The 19,580-nt window shown below is 34.5% G+C and overlaps 3 protein-coding genes across 3 annotated transcripts; 1 reads left to right on the forward strand and 2 right to left on the reverse strand.

Annotated features, from left to right (window-relative positions):
- The first annotated feature begins 9,291 nt into the window (after nucleotides 1-9,291).
- LOC124916596 (ankyrin repeat domain-containing protein 13C-like) lies at nucleotides 9,292-12,216 on the forward strand. The gene is made up of 2 exons (XM_047457330.1): nucleotides 9,292-11,541; nucleotides 11,623-12,216. The coding sequence occupies exons 1-2, from the start codon at nucleotides 9,943-9,945 to the stop codon at nucleotides 12,004-12,006; spliced, it is 1,983 nt and encodes a 660-aa protein (XP_047313286.1). The 5' UTR covers nucleotides 9,292-9,942; the 3' UTR covers nucleotides 12,007-12,216.
- A 69-nt stretch (nucleotides 12,217-12,285) lies between these two features.
- On the reverse strand, nucleotides 12,286-13,465 carry LOC124916597 (vesicle-associated membrane protein 722-like). The gene is made up of 5 exons (XM_047457331.1): nucleotides 13,244-13,465; nucleotides 13,022-13,163; nucleotides 12,818-12,938; nucleotides 12,635-12,697; nucleotides 12,286-12,542 (listed from the first exon to the last, which is right to left on the reverse strand). Exons 1-5 carry the CDS (start codon nucleotides 13,440-13,442, stop codon nucleotides 12,393-12,395), a joined length of 675 nt encoding a protein of 224 aa, XP_047313287.1. The 5' UTR covers nucleotides 13,443-13,465; the 3' UTR covers nucleotides 12,286-12,392.
- Nucleotides 13,466-13,834: 369 nt separating this feature from the next.
- LOC124916448 (cellulose synthase-like protein D1) lies at nucleotides 13,835-16,949 on the reverse strand. The gene is made up of 3 exons (XM_047457163.1): nucleotides 16,579-16,949; nucleotides 16,066-16,495; nucleotides 13,835-15,952 (listed from the first exon to the last, which is right to left on the reverse strand). The coding sequence occupies exons 1-3, from the start codon at nucleotides 16,947-16,949 to the stop codon at nucleotides 13,835-13,837; spliced, it is 2,919 nt and encodes a 972-aa protein (XP_047313119.1).
- Nucleotides 16,950-19,580: the final 2,631 nt, after the last annotated feature.

Consider the following 19,580-nt stretch of genomic DNA (forward strand, 5'->3'; position numbering starts at 1 on the left):
CGAACTAGTTAAATACCCAAATGCACATATATGATCAAACTATATATTTGATTACTTATTTTTTTTCTTCATTTTCATACAAAATTATAAATAGATAAATACAAACAATTAATCATTATTCAAGTCGTTTTAATGAATGTTTTTTCCTTAAAAAGAGTTATATTGAAGTTATTGAAAGAAACATAATTGATCGTGAATAAATTACGTACTACTACTTACTTTTCACATTAATGATGCATGGTAGGCAACTTAATTACCAATTATAATGCCAGCAAATTAAATCATATCTAGCAATAGAACAACATTAATTAACCATAGGTTAGAGTCTTGTCTAAAAACCTTGATCCATACACATAAATTTTGAATCATTTGAATTTGGACAGAAACTTGTGACCAAAAATATATGATCAGTAGATAAATGGGATGATTAATTAATTAAGATGTTTTTAGTAATTTTTTTCTTTCTTTCTTTTGTATGTAAAGATATGTCATGCAGAGGCTTGTCCAGGGTTAGGCGAACTAGCAGCAGCGGCTTAATCCCCCACCTCCTTTGGGCTCCTAATTTAGAAAATAATTTTTTTAAAAAATATTTGAACCCGTAACTTTAATGTTATTATAACATTTAGCAACTAAACTATATTATTTTTTAAAAAACTAAATACAAAACTATTATAAGCTATTACATGTTTTTAATATAAAATACAAGTTAAATTAAAAACAAGCATAATTTTTTTCTTCGTTTTAAAACACCAACAAAATTAGGACCTGCCCCCCTGGTCGTACTTGGTATGACAACTATAAATTGTACTTCATTTGTTTTTGTTTGACGGTATAATATATATATATATATATATATATATATATATATATATATGGCATTATTAATTATTTTTTAAAAAATAGCATAATATTAGGAATCATACTTTTGAAAAGTAGTAGTTAAAACTTAAAAGATTAATATATAAGAACCAACATGCATATGTGAATTGTGAAGCGTAGAGAGATCGGTGCATTTAATTAATTAATATTAATATTTGTTGCGGACACTCTATATACAGCTAGCTTTAACTAGTGTAATGGTGTTTGTGTTGTTGCGAGGCCGCCAAGTCACTCCTGCTTTGCTTTTGCTTGCTTAATATATATAGAATTGGAGAAAAATCTATTTTTTTAAAATTAATTATCATTAATTCAGAATTATATATATATATATATATATATATATATATATATATATATATATATATATATATATATATATATATATATATATATATATATATATATATATATATATATATAATATTTTTGTAAAATAACATTAAATTTATAATAACTAAAATGAACAAAAAAAATCAATAAATATGTAACTTTTCAATAAAAATTATTTCAAATGATTCGTACCAATGAGAAACCCAACAATCCAAAACAGTATCGAAAAAATTTATACCAAATATAAAATTGTTCTTAATCGAGGTGAAAATGTGTGCAAAATTATAATTAATAACATAAATGTGGTAAAAAGAAGTGATAAATTAACTCATATAAATGATGGGATGAAATATCAATTTTAACACCTTTTCATTGAATAACAACTCCATATTTGATAATTTCAATTAGTCTCTTTTACAATTAGTCTCTTTTACTGCTAAGTAAGAAACGGATACGAACTCGAAAAATGATCATTAAGACAATGAAAATAAATAAACAGTAAACAACGCAACAACAAGTGAGAGTAATATTTAGATTATAAAAATTCGATATAAAAAATTATTAAACTAAACAATATGTCGCACAAAACAAAATTTGATACCAACTCAAATTTGAATTATCGATAAAAACACGAATCATCATCGTATACTAAATTAGTCATATAGACAAAAAAATAAATAAATAAATAAATAAATAAATAAAAAATTAATGAGAGTTTTTTTTTAAAAAAAAAACACCTTATCAAAATTTTATTACAAACAAGTTATTTTGATTTTTGAGAAGAATCTGTTACTTCATTTCCTTCTCTATCATCCTACATTCTATCATAATACGCAGGACCCGACCATCCACATCTCTTAATTTTATATATTATTCCTTTTATTAATTACGTAAATTTTTTTTTTCCAAACTAAATAATTAAAATTCATTTTATTTGAAAAAACAAATAAAATTAATTGTGATACAATACCCCAAATCACATGTTCCTTCATATGAAGCCGATTGAAACTAATATTATAGATTTATTATTGTAAGAAATGATATACCTCTACTATTATAAAATCAAAATTTAAAATCAAAATTAAATTAGATATATTTGTTGTCTGTTTAACACTTTTATTACTTGAATTATATATCCTAATAGATTATCTCATATAAAAGTGAGAAAAATCAATATTTTGATAAATAATTTAAATATAGAATCAATAAAGTGATGATTAATTGGATGGTAGAGGATTTCATTATGGCAGAGGAATCTACATATCATATTCCATTATTTATTTTAAATAATAAGAAATTAAGGTGTATATTATAATTATTACTTATAAGAATTGGATTATTTGAGAATAGTTTTAAATAACTTATTTTTGATATATATACTTTTATTAAAGAAGCCCAAATTAAAATATAATATAAAACAAATTATTTATTTGACAACGTCCAGTTAGAGTCTTATATATATATATACTTAGGAATAAGTGACCTTAATTAATTTGTAGGTACGGGGGCGGGTCTAATTAAAAAACCCGGTTTGATGGATCAAAATGGGGAGGGAGTGGAGGACCCAATCATATAATTCATATATATATATATGTTCACCAATCTCTCTCCCCGCTTATTTAGGAATCAAAATTTATTGATTCATCTCATCTATATATAGAACTACACTATAATTTTCTACTGGGGGGAATATTATTATTATTATTTAATTATAATGAATAACATATCAAGGCATCTAAGTTGTATTTTTAACGGTAAATTAAACTCTCATTTATAAAATTATGAATTTGAATATAAATTGAAGTACTACACTAAAATATAATAATATAACTTTCTTTTTTTTTTGTTCAAGTAAATAAAATTTATACCGCACAACGAAACTTAATAAAAGGCATAATCATTATTATTATTATGTCAAATGTAGAGGGGTAGTTCAATGCAACATAAATAAGCCATTATTGTTGTTAATAATGTTGTGATTTTGACTTTTTGAACACAAATTGAGTGGTAAGAAAACAGCTCATTTCTCCATTATTTTACTTTTGTTTTCTCACCCTTAATCAAATTTTATGATGAGATACTAATTCATATTTGACTTAAGTTTCAGCCGACCGGTAAATGACAAATGGAAAAAAGTGAATAATGTTCACTTTAATTCATTGATTCCCCAAATTAGGAAATCAAACGAGCCATAATTGTAATGTATAATAATAATAATAATTAATTGGTCGGTAGAGTGATTGGCGGTGACAGACAGACAGACAGTTAATGAATAATTTACACACCACCCATCCCCATGTGATGGATGATATGTACGGTCAGTCACGATCCTAACGGAACAACACACAGCCGTTTCCTTATCCACTTCTCTCTCTCTATATCACCTGACCTGATCTAACATCCGTGGATCACTTTGTACCACTTACCAATACAATTTTTTTTTTTTTATATATATATAATAAAAGTCATTTTAAAAACAACTACATAGAAACATGCTTTTAGAAAAATAAATAAAAAGTCACACAAACATATAAATAGTAATAAAAACATAAACACCCGGCTTTATAAATTATCAAGTTAATAGATCTTTATAAAATTAATGCATCTTATTAATTTTAATTTGATATTAAATATATATCAAATTAGTGTAACTCAATATTTTGAGATCTCCACTTAATTAATCAGATAAGATGCTTATATATAGCTTATTGATTATTCAACAAACTGTCAAATTTTATAATTCAATACCAATTCCCAGCCAATTAATTTTTTTTTTTTAGAGATATGAATCTCTTTCTTTCATTGCTCACTAATCACTATTTTGGGTTTTGTCACTCCACCTATTTGGTGTGGGCTAGGCCCTCTATTTGGTAAAAGGCATTATTCCAGAATCCATTGTTTAAGTTGTTTTTTAGGCAGCCCAAACAATTCTTCCACATTGATGGCCATCTCTCAGACCATAGATCTCATTATTGAGACTGCTGAGTACTCTCACTCATAACTTGGGCTTAAATCTTGGCCCATTACATCAGTTTATTTGTTTATATTTGTCTTGCCAGAATAAAACTTGGATAGAGATTATAAGGTAAGTTTAATGTTTGGTGAACAAAAATAATAATTTATATTATTGAGATAAAGTATTCCTAAAGACATTTACTCCTCAAATAAAACAAGTTAGAAAACATTGCATTTAAATATCATCAATTAGAGAATGTTTCTAACTAAATTATAATATTATTGATTTTTTTAAAGGAGGTTCTAAATTAAAGTGGATAGTCAGTGTGATTAGTATTAATTTTTAAAAATTAATATTGTAGCCCCGAGAACGGTTCCCTTCGCAGCTTAGTACGTGTTAGGTGATGTGTGGCAATACAGGGAGAAGTCATAAGGTGGCTCGAAGTTCGATGCGTTTCAACCTTAATTCCGGTGTCAAACATCTTTTAAAATGAAACATTTAGTTTTTTTAAAAATACATGGGATCTTTAGAAATTAATTATGTAAAAATAATTATTTATTTATTCAAATTTTAATAATCTGGGGACCAAATAATAATTTGATTAAAACCCGATTTAAATTAATTAAACTTAATTAATTTAAAATATTATTTATTTGAAAATAGAGTCGCCAAATGATTTTAGAAAAATTAATAAAAATGGTATACATGTACAAACATATTTTATATCAGAGTTTCTATTAGGGGTTCGATTTTTGGTAACGCTAAAAAAAGGGCTTTCACGCTATGTCTTTCTCGCACGCCTTATAGCGGTTTTATTTTTTAAACAAAATTCTAGTTATACAAAATTTATTTATAACTTTTATTTTTTAATTAGTAGTTTGGAGTTATAAACAAGAATATGTTTATATTGCGTAAGTAATTGTACAAAATTGTTTAAAAGGGCGTACATCCGATTGCGTTAATATTAAACTGAGTAACAACCCTCAAAAATATCATAAAAATATTAGAATTTCAAAATAAATCCAAACGGAGCCTTAGCCAAAATATTGATTTGTGAACCATCTCGAAAATATTAAAATATCATTTTCTAACCTTTCGAGATTATTTGAAAATGTATTCGGGTTTCAAAATTATAAAAATAATTTTGAATTTTGAAAATTGGAACCAAATAAGCCTTAAGACCGGAGTCCTAGGGTCCGGGTCCGATTTGACAGATCTGGGCTCGGATGGGCTCGGTCTAAACTGGGGTGGTCTAGACTAGGGCTCGAGAGCATGGGTCCATGGATCAGAAAGCTTAGTTCTGGGTATCAGAGGCTCGGTCTCAAACTCAAACTCCTCGGTCTCGAACTCAAACTCCTCGGTCCTAAGTCTGGGAGGCTCGCTCCCAAGACTTAGTTTGTTCGATCCTAGGTGTGGGAGACTCGGTCCCAAGTCTAGCTATATCGTTCGTGGGACTTAGGAGGCCCAGTCCCAAGTTAGACCTCTCGGTCCGAGGTTGGAAACCTCGGTCGAATTCATCGGTCTTGAGTCTCGGTCCTAACTCAAGAACACATACACATGTACTTTGTCTCGATCCTAACTCAAGAACATTGGTCCTTAGTCCTGGTCCGAACTGAAAATCCTCGGTCCTATTTCTCGGTCCCAGTTCTATAGGACTCGGTCTTCGGGGACTGAGTGTTCTTGAATTGGTCAAGAATTGAAGAAGCTATAACATTTGATATAGATAATAGAATCATGATCTATAAGTTGTAGATGATTCATATGATTATGGGAAAAAAAAACCCTAACCCTAATCATGATCAATCGATCTTTACAAAGATCAATTTCTAAAAACCATTTTAAAGTCAAATTTTGGGATCTTTTGAATTAGACCATTTCACGGACTGATTTTTGTTCCATTAGTTTTGAAATGATAAACATAGTTGAACACAACTAAAATAAGAACATCATAACATCACTATAACAATTTTTGAAGATGAAATCAAAATTCATTTTTTCCAAAAACACAGTTGGATCAAACATGACCGGGATGATGTTATAAACATTTGAAAATCAGTTTTCCCAAAAAAAAACATCTGGAAATCATCCTAACATGTTTACAAACATGTTGAGTAGCTATTTGAATAAAAAATTTAAGAATAAAGCTTAAGAACATGAATTTTACAAATCCATATTTTGAATTCAAATTTTTATTTTTTTAGTTTAAGGTTGATTTGATCAAAACTCTTTCAACATAAAGTTCATATAACAACTAAAGATTGAATCTAAATAAAGAAATTATACAATTAGACCCTAGAACAGATCAAACCGATCAAATTAGAAAAAAAAATCTAATTTTCAATAATTTTCAATCACAATTTGAATTACAAGGGATCTAGATGCTTACCAAAAGTTGGAGAACACTCCTATTAGCTGTTTGAAGCTTTCCAGAAGCCTGGATCAAAGCTGGGATCGCCAGAGATGGTTTTCACAAAAATTAGTTTTTGACCAAATCTGAAATCTTTGATTTATGTTGTGATATGTGTGGATTGTTTTAATGGATTAATAGAGGATCACTTAGAGGGTATTTATATCCTTGTTAGGTCGGTCGAGGAAGCTGAATTCAAGTTCAATTTGATGATTTGAAATTCTATCCTATTAGTGGTAGCCTAGTTCTAGGGTAAGGTGTCGATCCTAGTTATAGGGCTAATGATCACGAGGATCAGACGAGCAAGTAGGAAGAAAAATGAAGGGATAAAGTGGAGAAATGACGAAGCTATCCCTTCTAGAAGAAATGCCGGAGTTCGTCGCGGCCTACTGTAGTTCGCGAAGAAGACGATCAAAACGACGCCGTTTTGATATGTATAAAACGCTATGTTGGCGTTTTGTGGCGTTCCGTTTGTGTCCGGGCGGCTGGGCTAACGGGCGTCAGCGTCCCGTTAGTTGATTCCATGTGGCTCAGGCGCGCTTTGGCTTTGTTACATCTGGCTGCGTGGATGATTTCTCGGCGCTAGATGAAAATTCAGCGTTGATTCAATGGTTTGGGATCCGATTTCAACAATTAAACATAATTATCAGTTTAATTTTTAATAAAAAGTTATTTAAAATCGAATTTTAACTAAAAAAATTTTTTTCCACCAAAAATTCAAAAAAAAATATATTTAATAACATAATCAAAATTATGTTTATTATTTTTATGTTGGTATATTTTGGGTATTTATTTAATTGTTTTAAGTCATAAATTAAATATAATTTATTTTTAAAAATCATAATTAAATAGTTTTAACTCTTCTTAGAGTTAATTTAAGTAAAATAAATATAATATTTTAATTTTAATTTTTTTTTTAATTTTTTTTTTAAATTAAGATTTAATTATTAAAAACTCATTTTTAAGTTGTTTTGAATATAAAAATTCAAAATATTATTATAAACTTGGGTATATCAAATTTTCATGTTTACAAAAATTAAATAAAATAATATTATTCATTTATAAATGAAATATATATTTGTGACAACCTACTTTTATTTATTTTTGTTTACAAGTTTTAGTTAGTATTAATATGTAATAGATTAATAATTTGGGCATGCGGTCAGTTAGTTATTTGTTTGTTTCAGAAAGAGGTATATCATCCATGTGTGATGTGTCGGATTATTAATTATTTCAATCTAATTATTGCATGCTTATATTACTATTTTATTTTTGTTAAAGAGAATATATTATAAACTCTTCTCTCATATAATATACTGTTTTTTATTTTTATTATTTTAAAGGCTTAATAGTGTGTACAAAGAAAAAATTGATGTTTCATTTTCTTTTTAAAATTTTGAGTGATTTGTTTATTTTACAAATTTGAGTGAATGTTGACAAAGGCCCAAATGAAAGATTTAGGCCCATGGTCCCCACACCTAGCTCTATAATAACACAGATCCCATTTGAACACTTTTATAGCTTGATTTGAGTATGAGAAAAATTAATTTAATTGAATAAAATTAAAATAAATAAATATATAGTAGTATAAATTAATTAAATAATATTGTATTTTATATTGATATTTATTCTATTCTTGATCAACAATTGTACTTTAGTGGTTGAATATAAGAAACTTATGAACACAAATTTATGAGACTGGGTTTTAGCGTCTTGGGTATAATTTAAAAATAAAATATTGGTATCTACTTTTATAGGTTTTTTTGAAGTAAAATTTCTTGAATTGGGTTAATTTTAATAGCTTGTAATTTTTTGTAGGGACTAGGGACTTAATTAGATTATATATTTAAGCAAATCACACACCTATGAATAGCCTGGCACCTTTAAATATAAATACATTTAAAAGATTAGAGAGGTCACGTGGGCTCCTAATCCCCCATTAAAACACTATTAGACAATAAACCCTCTTTCGTTATTATTAATTTTTTTATATATATAAAAAAAACATTTTAGACCAAAACAAAGAAACTATAATAAAATAAATCTCATGATAGAGACATAGGAATTCAGTTATAGGTTCACATGCAAAACAACCATCTATTTTAACCTTTTCTATCTTCTTTTTCTAATAAAAAAGTAAAAAGTTTGTACTTGAATTTGGGCCCAAATTTTGAAGTTTTATTTTTATTAGTAAAACCAATTTATTGAAAGACACCCATCTAAATTTTGAAACCTAACAATTTTAACTTCAAAGGTGTTTTTTAATACCCCTACCATTAAGATGTGGGTCAAATTAAGACCTTTTTAAAAGATAAAAAAAGTCTATATAGAAATCAACTGAAATATGTATTTATTTTAATTAAAAGAAACAATTTAGACGGGGAATTGCCGCTGATTCTCCCCTCAAATTTCCACCAAAATTCACTCATCATCGTTCCCTGGCTGGCGGGTCCGGCCTCCCTCCCTCCCTCCCCCTTCTTTCTCTCTCTATATCTATTATATATATATATATATATATATATAAATATATGGAAGCCAAAATAAAGAGGATAAGTATCATACGTCTCTCTCTTTCTTGCTTGGTTGGTCGCTGCTCTGTTATTCCATTTTGGTGGTTATTCCTTTTCAGTATAAACAGTTTTGCCATTGCCTTTCATTGTGGGGTTTTCTGATATACTTTCCCTCCCTTTCTTTCTTTCTTTCTTTCTTCTACTCCCTTCCTTTCCTTTGATTCTGCCTCCCTCTGCAACTTGAATGAATCCACCTTTTCTTAACCTATTTATTTCTTCTTCTTATAATTATATGGGTTTTAGAATATAAAACGATTTCTTTTCACTCCTCACATATATATGTTGTATGTTCTTGGGGGTTCTGATCTGGATCTCTCCTTTCTTTCTTTCTTTCTTTCTTTCTTTTGAGGGCTCCTCCTAATTGTTTCACTATCTGATTCCTGCATATCACAAAAAAGCACAAAAGTGATTTCGGAAGAAGAAGAAGAAGAAGATGAGATTCTCTTGATCTTTTGCTTTTGGGCCCCTTAAGAAGAAGACTCTACCTTTAGTTTCCGATATAGCTGTAACTGGCCTGGTCTATGCTGTTCTCTTGCACCTATCATCCTGCTGTATTTGAAGAAACTGGGTCCAACTCGATTTCTCCTATTATTATTATTAATCTCTAGCTAGGTGGGGGCATCTTTTATTTCGTAACCCACACCCTCAACTACTGGATCTCTTCCGTATGTATGTATGGTAACATAATTCAGTGATATGGATATAGTTAAATCTCGTTTCTTGGTTTTGAATGACTGAATTTTGAAAACTAGGGTTGACTCTCTCTCTCTCTCTCTCTCTCTATCTAGTCTTCTTGAGGCATGACGACGACGACGACGAGTATCGATGTTTCCAAGTATGCCCATAGCCCTGTACACAAAGCCATAATCACCAAAGACTATGTCAGTCTCAGGAAGATACTCAACGCCCTCCCCAAGTTCTCTGATCCGGCTGAGATTCGAACCGAAGCAGCTTCACTCGCCGAGGAAGATAAAGCAGATGTCATCTCTTCAGTCATCGACAGGCGTGACGTACCTAACCGCGACACCCCTCTTCATTTAGCTGTCAAGCTTGGAGAAGAGTCTGCAACTGAGATGCTCATGATCGCAGGTGCCGATTGGAGTTTGCAGAATGAACTCGGTTGGAGTGCTCTCCAGGAAGCTATATGCAATCGTGAGGAATCCATTGTAAAAATTATTGTTCGCCATTACCAGCCCTTGGCTTGGGCCAAATGGTGCAGAAGGCTGCCCCGTTTGATCGCAACAATGAGGAGGATGCGCGATTTCTACATGGAAATCACATTCCACTTTGAGAGCTCCGTTATTCCTTTCATATCAAGGATCGCACCTTCCGACACTTACAAGATTTGGAAGAGGGGTGCAAATTTGAGAGCCGATATGACTTTGGCTGGATTCGACGGGTTCAAGATACAGAGAGCGGACCAGAGCATTCTTTTTCTGGGAGACGGGTCCGAAGATGATAAGGAAAGACTCCCTCCTGGAACTCTGTGCATGATATCTCATAAAGACAAGGAAGTGATGAATGCCCTGGATGGTGCCGGGGCTCAGGCCACCGAAACAGAGGTGCAACAAGAGGTGGCGGCTATGTCTCAAACAAATATAATCAGGCCTGGAATTGACGTCACTCAAGCGGTTCTTCTTCCACAGTTGACATGGAGACGTCAGGAGAAGACAGAACTGGTGGGTGTTTGGAAGTCCAAGGTTTACGACATGCATAATGTTGTCGTGAGCATCAAATCCCGTAAGGTACCAGGGGCTATGACAGATGAGGAGTTCTTCTCGTCTTGCAGTGAAAACGAGACTGAGAGTGAGGAGGAGGAGCGGCAGCTTAATGATATTTTGACGGAAGAAGAGAGGAAACAACTCGAGGTTGCGTTAAAGTTTGATTCTTCGGATGTAAGCAATGCTGAGAATGGAGATGGATTTGTGGGGCATCGCCATAGTTGTTATGAAGCAAGAGATATACCTATTGAGGAGGATGTGGATCATGCATGTAGTAGCAGTAGTAGTAGTAGTATGCAGGAAAAGAAAGGGTGGTTTGGCGGTTGGAGAAGACGAGATCCCAAGAATAACAAAGGGGGGCAAATAAGGAATGTCCCACCAAGAAACTCTCTTTGTGTTGAAGAGAAAATTAGCATCGACCTTCTCGGGGATTCCCCTCCACCGGCCTCACCCTCTTCAAACGCTGGCGGAGGTGGAAAGAATAAACACAAAGAGGGAAACCGTGAAAACGAGTATAAGAAAGGACTAAGGCCGGTTCTTTGGCTTTCCTCAGATTTCCCATTAAGAACAGAAGAGCTCCTGCCGTTGCTGGACATTCTAGCTAACAAGGTGAAAGCCATTCGTAGGTTGAGGGAGCTTCTTACAACTAAGCTTCCATTGGATACCTTTCCAGTTAAGGTATACAAAAAAATGATATTGTATATTGAATGTTTATTTACATCTATTTCTATTAAAATGATAATATATACTTTCTTTTAGGTTGCTATTCCAGTGGTTCCAACTATTAAAGTGTTGGTTACATTCACAAAGTTTGAGGAATTACAACCAATTGACGATGATGAGGAAGAGTTCTCAACCCCTCCATCGAGCCCGAGTGCTGCAGAGCGTATAAGCCCAACGAGGTTATCGCATTCGTCAGGGTCGTCGTGGTTTCAATGGATAAAGGCACCTTATCAACGGACAATGACTTCTTCAGGTGGTGGTGGTGCCGGTTCAAGCAATAGAATAGAGATAATTCAAGACCCTTTTGCAATCCCTCAGGACTACACATGGGTGACAGCCGAAGCAAAGAAAAAGAGGATACAAGAGAAGAACAAGTCCAAGAAAAACAAAGGTCAGAAGAATCAGGAAACCAAACTTTGATTTTGAAATACTGTTTCATGATCTATCTATCTATTCATCAATGCAACAACAACAACAGTTGTAGAAAAAGAAAAATAGGAGGGAGGGAATTCATATTTGATTAGCTTTAAATTTGTTACATTGTGGGGGGTTAGGTATAATTGAAGGTGGAGTTTTGTGTTGGAAATTGTTACATTAAATTTTATTATAGGCTTTCTTCTACTACTACTACTACTAAAATGATGGTTTCATGAGATCATTCAATCAATTGGTTGTTGATCATGATGCTTCCAGATGAGATGGATGAATTAAAAATTCATATAATAAAATGGAATGGAATGAATGATATTCAAATAAGATGTGTTATACATAATATGATTACAAGGAAGGAACTAAACAAGGCCGAGTTATTTGAGACATCTGACTCCTCCACAGGCCGAGAAGAAAATAATGAGAAATAGAGCAATCAAGATACCAAGAACAATCAATTTAATCTTCATATTCTGCATCCACATCTTCCTCCTGATCTGGGTACCGCCCCTCCTGTACTCATCTGCCTGAAAAATCAAGTTAGAAACAAAAGGTTGAGAAAGACAAACCCTGAATTTTTTTAATCATGTATCGCATACATATAAAAATACAAACCAACCTGTGTACGCAGGTCTTCTGTTTTATCAACTAACACATCAACTTTTTCTCCGCGCTCAATAACCTGCACATATGATTGATCATCGAAACACCAAACAGTGAGCTAGCAAAAGAAACAACCTTACTTATAACAATAACAATGGGTGCTTGACCTCCTGCCTGTCTGCCTTAATTACTAAATTACCTTTACAATGTTTTCCATCATGACACCTTTAACTTCAGTAACTTGAGCTTTCACTTTGGAAAGCTTGCTAATTTCTTCAGGATGCTCCACACAATATTTCATCTGAACTTTCATTTTAGGCCTGCATCAGAGTTCATTAATTAATCACTTTTGATTACTACTAATTGTACAAGAAAGGAAAGGAAAGGAAAGAAGATGAGATACCCAAAATCTTTGTTCAAACTATTGGCGACAGCAGTTGCAGCTTTCCCTCCACCATATCTCTCATTGAAGTCATCCCTAATCCTCTCCAGAAACGCAATTGGAAGCTGTCGTCCAACAGATTCAACCGCCACAACACAATAAGCTACAACAACAAAATTGGATCAGTTACACATATATCATCATGATACATATGAAGAGGATTTTAAAAGTGATGGTACTTACTGAAGCCATTCTCAGCAAGGTAGTTGAAGCTATAGCCATTGGTATTGTAAGTGAACTTGTTATTGCTAGCAGGGAGCTTCTGAAGACATTGGAAGGCGATGGTGGAGAAATTTCCGGTGATTTCAGAATACTCTGCCAGGATCACCGTTCCTCGCGCCACGAAGCTGTAGATCAAAGACTGTTGTTGCCCACCCGCCATTCTATAATTAGTTCTACAACAGAGAATTAGCAAGAGATAATATATAACAGAGAAAGGAGCTTGCTTGCTTGGTTGGTTGCATAGAAGAAACATCGCCAGTCAACTAATGACTACTTCAGAATTCATGCATACATACATAGGAACTCGTCAATTACGCGCTTCATTGAAAATGTACAAGTCCTCCGCTTCTAGAATCTCATTCATTCAATTCATCTTTTTTCTAATAAACAAAGTAAACAATTTCAACTTTGTACATAAAAAATGAATGTCATATAATAAATAGGTAAAAATGACATAAGCAAACTGCCAGCATGCGCCGCTTAGTTTGAGTAATTAAGAAAAAAAAAAAAAAAGGAAATTATTATTATAATAATAATAATAATGAATTATTATTATATATCTATATTTCCAGTACTGGTGGTGGTATTCCCGGTTGGGGGACTAATGGAAATCCACAAAAGAGAGATGGTAATGGAAAGAAGGCCGGCCCAGACATATATAATGGTGGGTACTCTTCCTTTCCTTCCCATCAATCCCTTGGCAAATGGATACATGTGACTCAGCACCCAGAAGCTGAAGAACAGCCCACCAAACAGCTTGTTCCACTGAGGAATCACACTGTACACCGTCCTCGCGATCGCCATCACCACCGCCGCTAAGTTCACCACTATTATCGTCAGAGGAACTATGAACAAACTGGTCCATTTCACAAGATACAGCTCTGCGTATGCATCGTTCTCGTCTTCCCCCAGCGACTTGCTAGTCAGCTTGAACGATATCTCAATCCCAGCTATCACCTTCAACAGGCCCTGTATAACCGCCACCAGATGCGCGCTGCTGCCTCCGATCACCCAAAACTGCTCGTTTCTCCACCACTCCTCCAATGCGATCCCCGACCATTTCACCTCCAGCAGGGATATAAGTATCAGTGTCACCGTTATGGTGAGCAGGTAGCTAAGGAAGGACACGTTCAGCCCTTGTACGATGAACTGTCCGGAGAAGAGGGAAAGAGCCGGTAGGAAGCAGTACACCACCAGGAACAGGGATGTGAAAGGGTAGACACCCACGTTGAAGTAAGCCACGCGTTGCAGGAACATAAGCCGTTTGGTGGCGAGAAGAGGGTTGTTTTTGGAGAAGAAGATCTCAACGGATCCGGTGGCCCATCGGAGGACTTGGTGAAGCCGGTCGGTGAGGTTTATAGGTGCCGATCCACGGAAAGCATCTCTCTTGGTGACGCAATAGACGGATCTCCACCCACGGTTGTGCATTCGGTAACCCGTCACCACATCTTCCGTGACCGATCCGTAAATCCAGCCAATCCTGTCCCCCCATTCCGTCTTATCCTCGTACCAGCAAGAGACGACGGCAACAGCCTCGGCGACAGTAGGAGCGTCAAGAGGGGTACGTGGCGCAAGAAGGGCGCCGGGAGCTCGGCCGTTCTTCACTGAAATGTGATCGGCCAATGGACGTCCTTGAAACTCAGCGACGGCTATGGACTCCACAAACATATTGGAGTTACCAAATCTAACCGGCAGGTTCAAATCGGGATGGTCGGCTAAGGGTTGGGCGTCCTCGAAGTCTTGATCGGAAGACTGTCTTGTAATTTCAGGCGCTTTGGTTTTGTTCTGGCCGAAGATTCCCAAGTACTCGTTTGCCCGCGGTGGATGGAAGCCGTAGAGTGCGTAACGTCGGAACATGGTGCCGGTTCCGACGTAGACTGGACCTTGGAGACCGTCGAGGGCTCTCATGTTACCGTCGAAAAAGACGGTATTGTGGTTAGCGTAGCGATCGGAGGGATCGATCCCTTCGAATCTCTGTGGGAATTGAATATAGCAAATTCTGTCCCCGCCGCGATCCATCATGAAGCACATTCCTTCTCGTATAGCCATGCAGTTGTATATGTAATGATCACAATCTAGGTTGAGTATGAAAGGTCCGTTGGAGAGTATAGCGGATGCCCTGACTAAGGCATTCATGGCTCCGGCCTTCTTGTTATGGTCATAGCCAGGTCTTTTCTCACGCGAAACGTATGCAAACATTGGAAGCCTTATATCGATTCCGGTGAAGTCCAATGTCTTCTCATCGGGCTGTCCCATTACGGGATCGTGATCAGGAACCTTGCTCATTACCTGCAAGATACCGGCATGGTCGCTCTTGAAGTGGTCGGCAATTGGTTCAAACCAAGCGCCGGGCCAATGCGTTCCGTCAGCCATCCAAGTTGCCTTATTATAACTGACGGGCTCTGACGGCGGCTCTCCTCCGTTCTTCTCTTGGGCAAGCTGTTTTTCCTTCTTTAATTCCCTCGAGTTGTACATCTTACACCTTCTGTGTATTACGTCGGTGAGACCATTGGTCCGCACTTTGAACTCGTCGTATTCTCTTTTGATCCAACGCCTGTCTTTTACAAAATCAAGGCGCTTCTTGTTCTTTGTAGGATCCGTCTTGAGGTTAAAGTAGCTGTCAGGATTTCTGGGTTCGATGTCGTGTTTACGGCAGAAGGGCACCCATAACTGTAAAAAAAAAAAACAGATGATATGAAAATATGGTATTACTAAACCACCAATAGTGTTATTGATTACTACTAAACTACTAGTAGTACGGACCTAGAAACGAACGAACGAACCTCGGCGAACCTGACGGCCTCGGCCATGGCTTCGAATGTGAAGATGGCACCGCCGTCGTCAGAAATATAGATGGATAATTTCTCGACGGGATACTCGATGGCGAGGATGGATAGGAGGGTATTGGCGGTGACGAGAGGCGGCTCCTTGTCAGGATCGGCGGTGGAAATGAAGACGTCGACTCCGGGGAGGTCGGATCGGCCTTCGGGGTTGGAGGAGGTGGGCGACTCGAACTTTTCTACGAGGGCGGGAAGATCGGTTTGGCGGTTGACTGGATTGAGCTTTGGGAGAATGTCGAGGACCCATGAGAATGCGAACCAGATCTCGCAGATGACAGACATTGCCCATAACCACATGGCGTCGGGATTAGGGTTCTGAATCCTCCATCCCAAGAAGAAGAGGAGCACCACCAGACGGATAACTATCATTACTCTGCAGTTGTTGTTGTTGTGATTATTATTTAATAAAAAAAGGGGGCAAGCATTATAATTAATTAGTACATGTCCACCACCTACCTGTAAGGGCTTAGAACTTCAGGAGGAACCTTGACTTTCCTAGTGAGGGGCTTCCATGGTTTGTCCATGAAATCAGACATGCGCATTCCCTCTCCACCATACGAGTCTCCTCCTCCGCCGCCGTCATCTTCCCAATATGCATTCCCGATCCCATATTTTCCTTTAGTCTCAAACAACCACCTGTTATGATCAAAATCCCCCGTCTGGGTTCTCATCAGCATCGATTTTGTATTACCCGTCTTCATGACCGATAACCTCCGCTCAAGCTTCCCGGACGCGCTCCCTCCTCCTCCGTCGTCGTCTTCACGTGATCTCGCCCTTTCCATCCCGGTGGTGGCACGGTTCTTGGACCCGTCAGTCTTATCCGGCATGTGTAATTAATTATTAATGTAAAACAAAATCGTCACAAGAGTCTCTGTACTATCGTTCGTCGTCGTCGTGGTGTCTCTCTGGATAGGCTGATGAAGTTGACGCCTTGGGGTGGTATATGGGATGATTATTGGGACATACTAAGGGTGGTGGTGGTGGTGGTAGTAGTGGTAGAGCATTATTGTAGGCTAGGGTTGAGAGGATATTGCATTATTATTGAATTGTTGAGAAAAAGAATGATGGAAATGGAGAATTTGGGTCTCTCCTGTGCATGTTCAAATTCGTGTTTGGTTACTAGGAGAGAAACAAATGGGGCTAACTTTAGATTACCCACTTTTTAATGGTCAATAACTTACTTGCCTCCGCCACTTTCTCTTCCTCCCTCCTCCTCCAAGGATTCCACATTCTCTCGCTTTTCACACTTAAAAACAAACATTTATTCTCTAAAATAATAATAAGATCAACAAAATTAAATTAATTTAGAATGTTAAGTTACAGTTTAATTTGGGAAACTTCCCTAAATAAGCATTTCACAAGATTTATTCTCATCCAATCGCAGCAGAGTGGAGCGTGTATTGGGTTAACTGACCTCTTTTTCGATGCTATTCATATCATAAATATTGTTGCCCGGCCAACCTGATGATTTGGCTATAGTTGGGATTCGGTTCTATACAATTATTTGTTTCTTTTTTTTAGAATAATATAAAAATATAATATATATATTTGGTTAGGATTGTTCTTATTAATAACTATTATACTTATGCACAAATATAAAACAATTATATATATATATATATATATATATATATATATATATATATATATATATATATATATATATATATATATATATATATATATATATATATATATATATATATATATATATATCGATGTGTGTCTTAATATATAAGGTGGGACAAATAATTCTCCTAAATCATAATTAACTTATTCATATTAAAAAAAAGTTTCAACATTAATAATGTCTACATAATTATATTTTTAAACTACAAAAATACTATGACTCGATTGTTCACATTTAATTATTGATTTATATTTAGTTGCACAATATTTAATGTGAAAATAATATTTTAAAAAAAAGTATTTCATCATTTAAAGTAATAATAATATATATATAGAATAAATAATTCAATATTTCATTTTATATTTAATCTTAATTTTAAATTTAACCGATTCAAATATTATGGACGAATCAACCCGCAAATTAACAACTTGACTCATTTATTCTAATAAACGGGTTGTAGGCTGTGGTGCGAGACTCAGTTGTTTAAAAAAATGTGTTTATATATTAATGAAATATGTGAAGTATAGTGAGGGAAAATAATCTATGATTTCTTAATTTGGTGCTTGATTATTTAAAATAATTCTAACTTAATCATTTCACTCACTTTTTAATAATTATACCACTTAATTTATTAATTATATATATAGATTAATTAAATATTAAAATAATTTCTAATTCTAAACTCGACAAAAAAACTATAACGCCAAAAATCGACAATTTCTAAAAAGAGGTTTTTAAACTCGATAATAGTACCCTATAACTCAATTTTTTCTCGAGTCTGTAGTGAGACGAGAAACCAAAATAGTAGACGTGACGACTATAGTGCATTTAAAATTGTCGAATTGGACTTTGACTTCTTTAGAGTCGCCACATAATTTAATTCTAAAAAAATTATGAAAGAAAATATTTTGTGTGTTTAAACGCGTTTTAGAGATTATGTTATTAGGTTCAATGTTTAGTTACACGTGAGAAAAAGCCGTAGCGTTATATCTCATGTGTTCATCAAATGATGATATCTACTTTAAATTCTAAGTCATTTAAAAGAATATTATTTTATACCTATTCATTTATTTCATCTTAAAATATGCATCTAAATGTGATTATAATTCTAAACATTTATCTAGTTTTGGTATTAATATGTCCCTAAAGCATGCATTTATGTTATTGTTCTTTGTCATAAACCTAAAATATTAAGAAAATTACAAGTACTTGTAAGTTCGAGAAATGATACCTATAAAATATTTTAGTTTAAAAATAAAATAAAATCCTTTCTCCAATTATTAGTGTTTTGTTTTAGTCAGAAATAATAATTTTTTTGGTGTTTTATATATTTTTTGGAATTTTCAAAAATTAATTAAAACAGTTAAATGCACAAAAGAAAACAAATATTAAAATAGGAAGGCAAACAGGCACTTGGCCACCTAGCAAACCGATCGGGCAGACGGATTTGAGCACGAATTGGTGGTTTTGGATGTGAGTGCAAGGGCGTCGTTGTTCGTGTCAGGACACATGTGGGAGACTAGAATTGGAGCTTTGACCTTGGAAAGGGAAGGTAGGTCCCGAGGTCAAATCCCAAGAGTTGCATTTATTTATTTTTACTTTCTGAAAAGCGCTGAGGGGTTAAGTTTTAGGTATGGTGCATATTAAAAAGAAATGTGCGATTGTATAGTGGTTCGAGGCTTGGGCCTAATGGCACGAGTTGGGAAGTAGGTCCCTGATTTGATTCCTAGGAAACATCCTTTATTATTGTTTTTGGGTCGGAAACTAGAAAATTTCTCGGTCTACCGGCTCAAGATTTCTTGGTCAGGCTCAAGAACCAAACTAGAAC

This window comes from Impatiens glandulifera, chromosome 9 (genome assembly GCF_907164915.1).
Source record: "Impatiens glandulifera chromosome 9, dImpGla2.1, whole genome shotgun sequence".
NCBI classification, from domain to species: Eukaryota; Viridiplantae; Streptophyta; class Magnoliopsida; order Ericales; family Balsaminaceae; genus Impatiens; species Impatiens glandulifera.

Bases quoted from the DNA above. Each gene is read 5' to 3' on its own strand.
- LOC124916596 (XM_047457330.1), top strand. From the start codon at position 9,943: ATGACGACGACGACGACGAGTATCGATGTTTCCAAGTATGCCCATAGC. The intron at 11,542-11,622 runs GTATACAAAAAA...ACTTTCTTTTAG, and splicing joins TGGATACCTTTCCAGTTAAG to GTTGCTATTCCAGTGGTTCC.
- LOC124916597 (XM_047457331.1), bottom strand. From the start codon at position 13,442: ATGGCGGGTGGGCAACAACAGTCTTTGATCTACAGCTTCGTGGCGCGA. The intron at 13,164-13,243 runs GTAAGTACCATC...TTGTTGTTGTAG, and splicing joins CCTTGCTGAGAATGGCTTCA to CTTATTGTGTTGTGGCGGTT. The intron at 12,939-13,021 runs GTATCTCATCTT...ACTCTGATGCAG, and splicing joins AGTTTGAACAAAGATTTTGG to GCCTAAAATGAAAGTTCAGA.
- LOC124916448 (XM_047457163.1), bottom strand. From the start codon at position 16,949: ATGCCGGATAAGACTGACGGGTCCAAGAACCGTGCCACCACCGGGATG. The intron at 16,496-16,578 runs GTAGGTGGTGGA...CAACAACTGCAG, and splicing joins GAAGTTCTAAGCCCTTACAG to AGTAATGATAGTTATCCGTC. The intron at 15,953-16,065 runs GTTCGTTCGTTC...TTTTTTTTACAG, and splicing joins AGGCCGTCAGGTTCGCCGAG to TTATGGGTGCCCTTCTGCCG.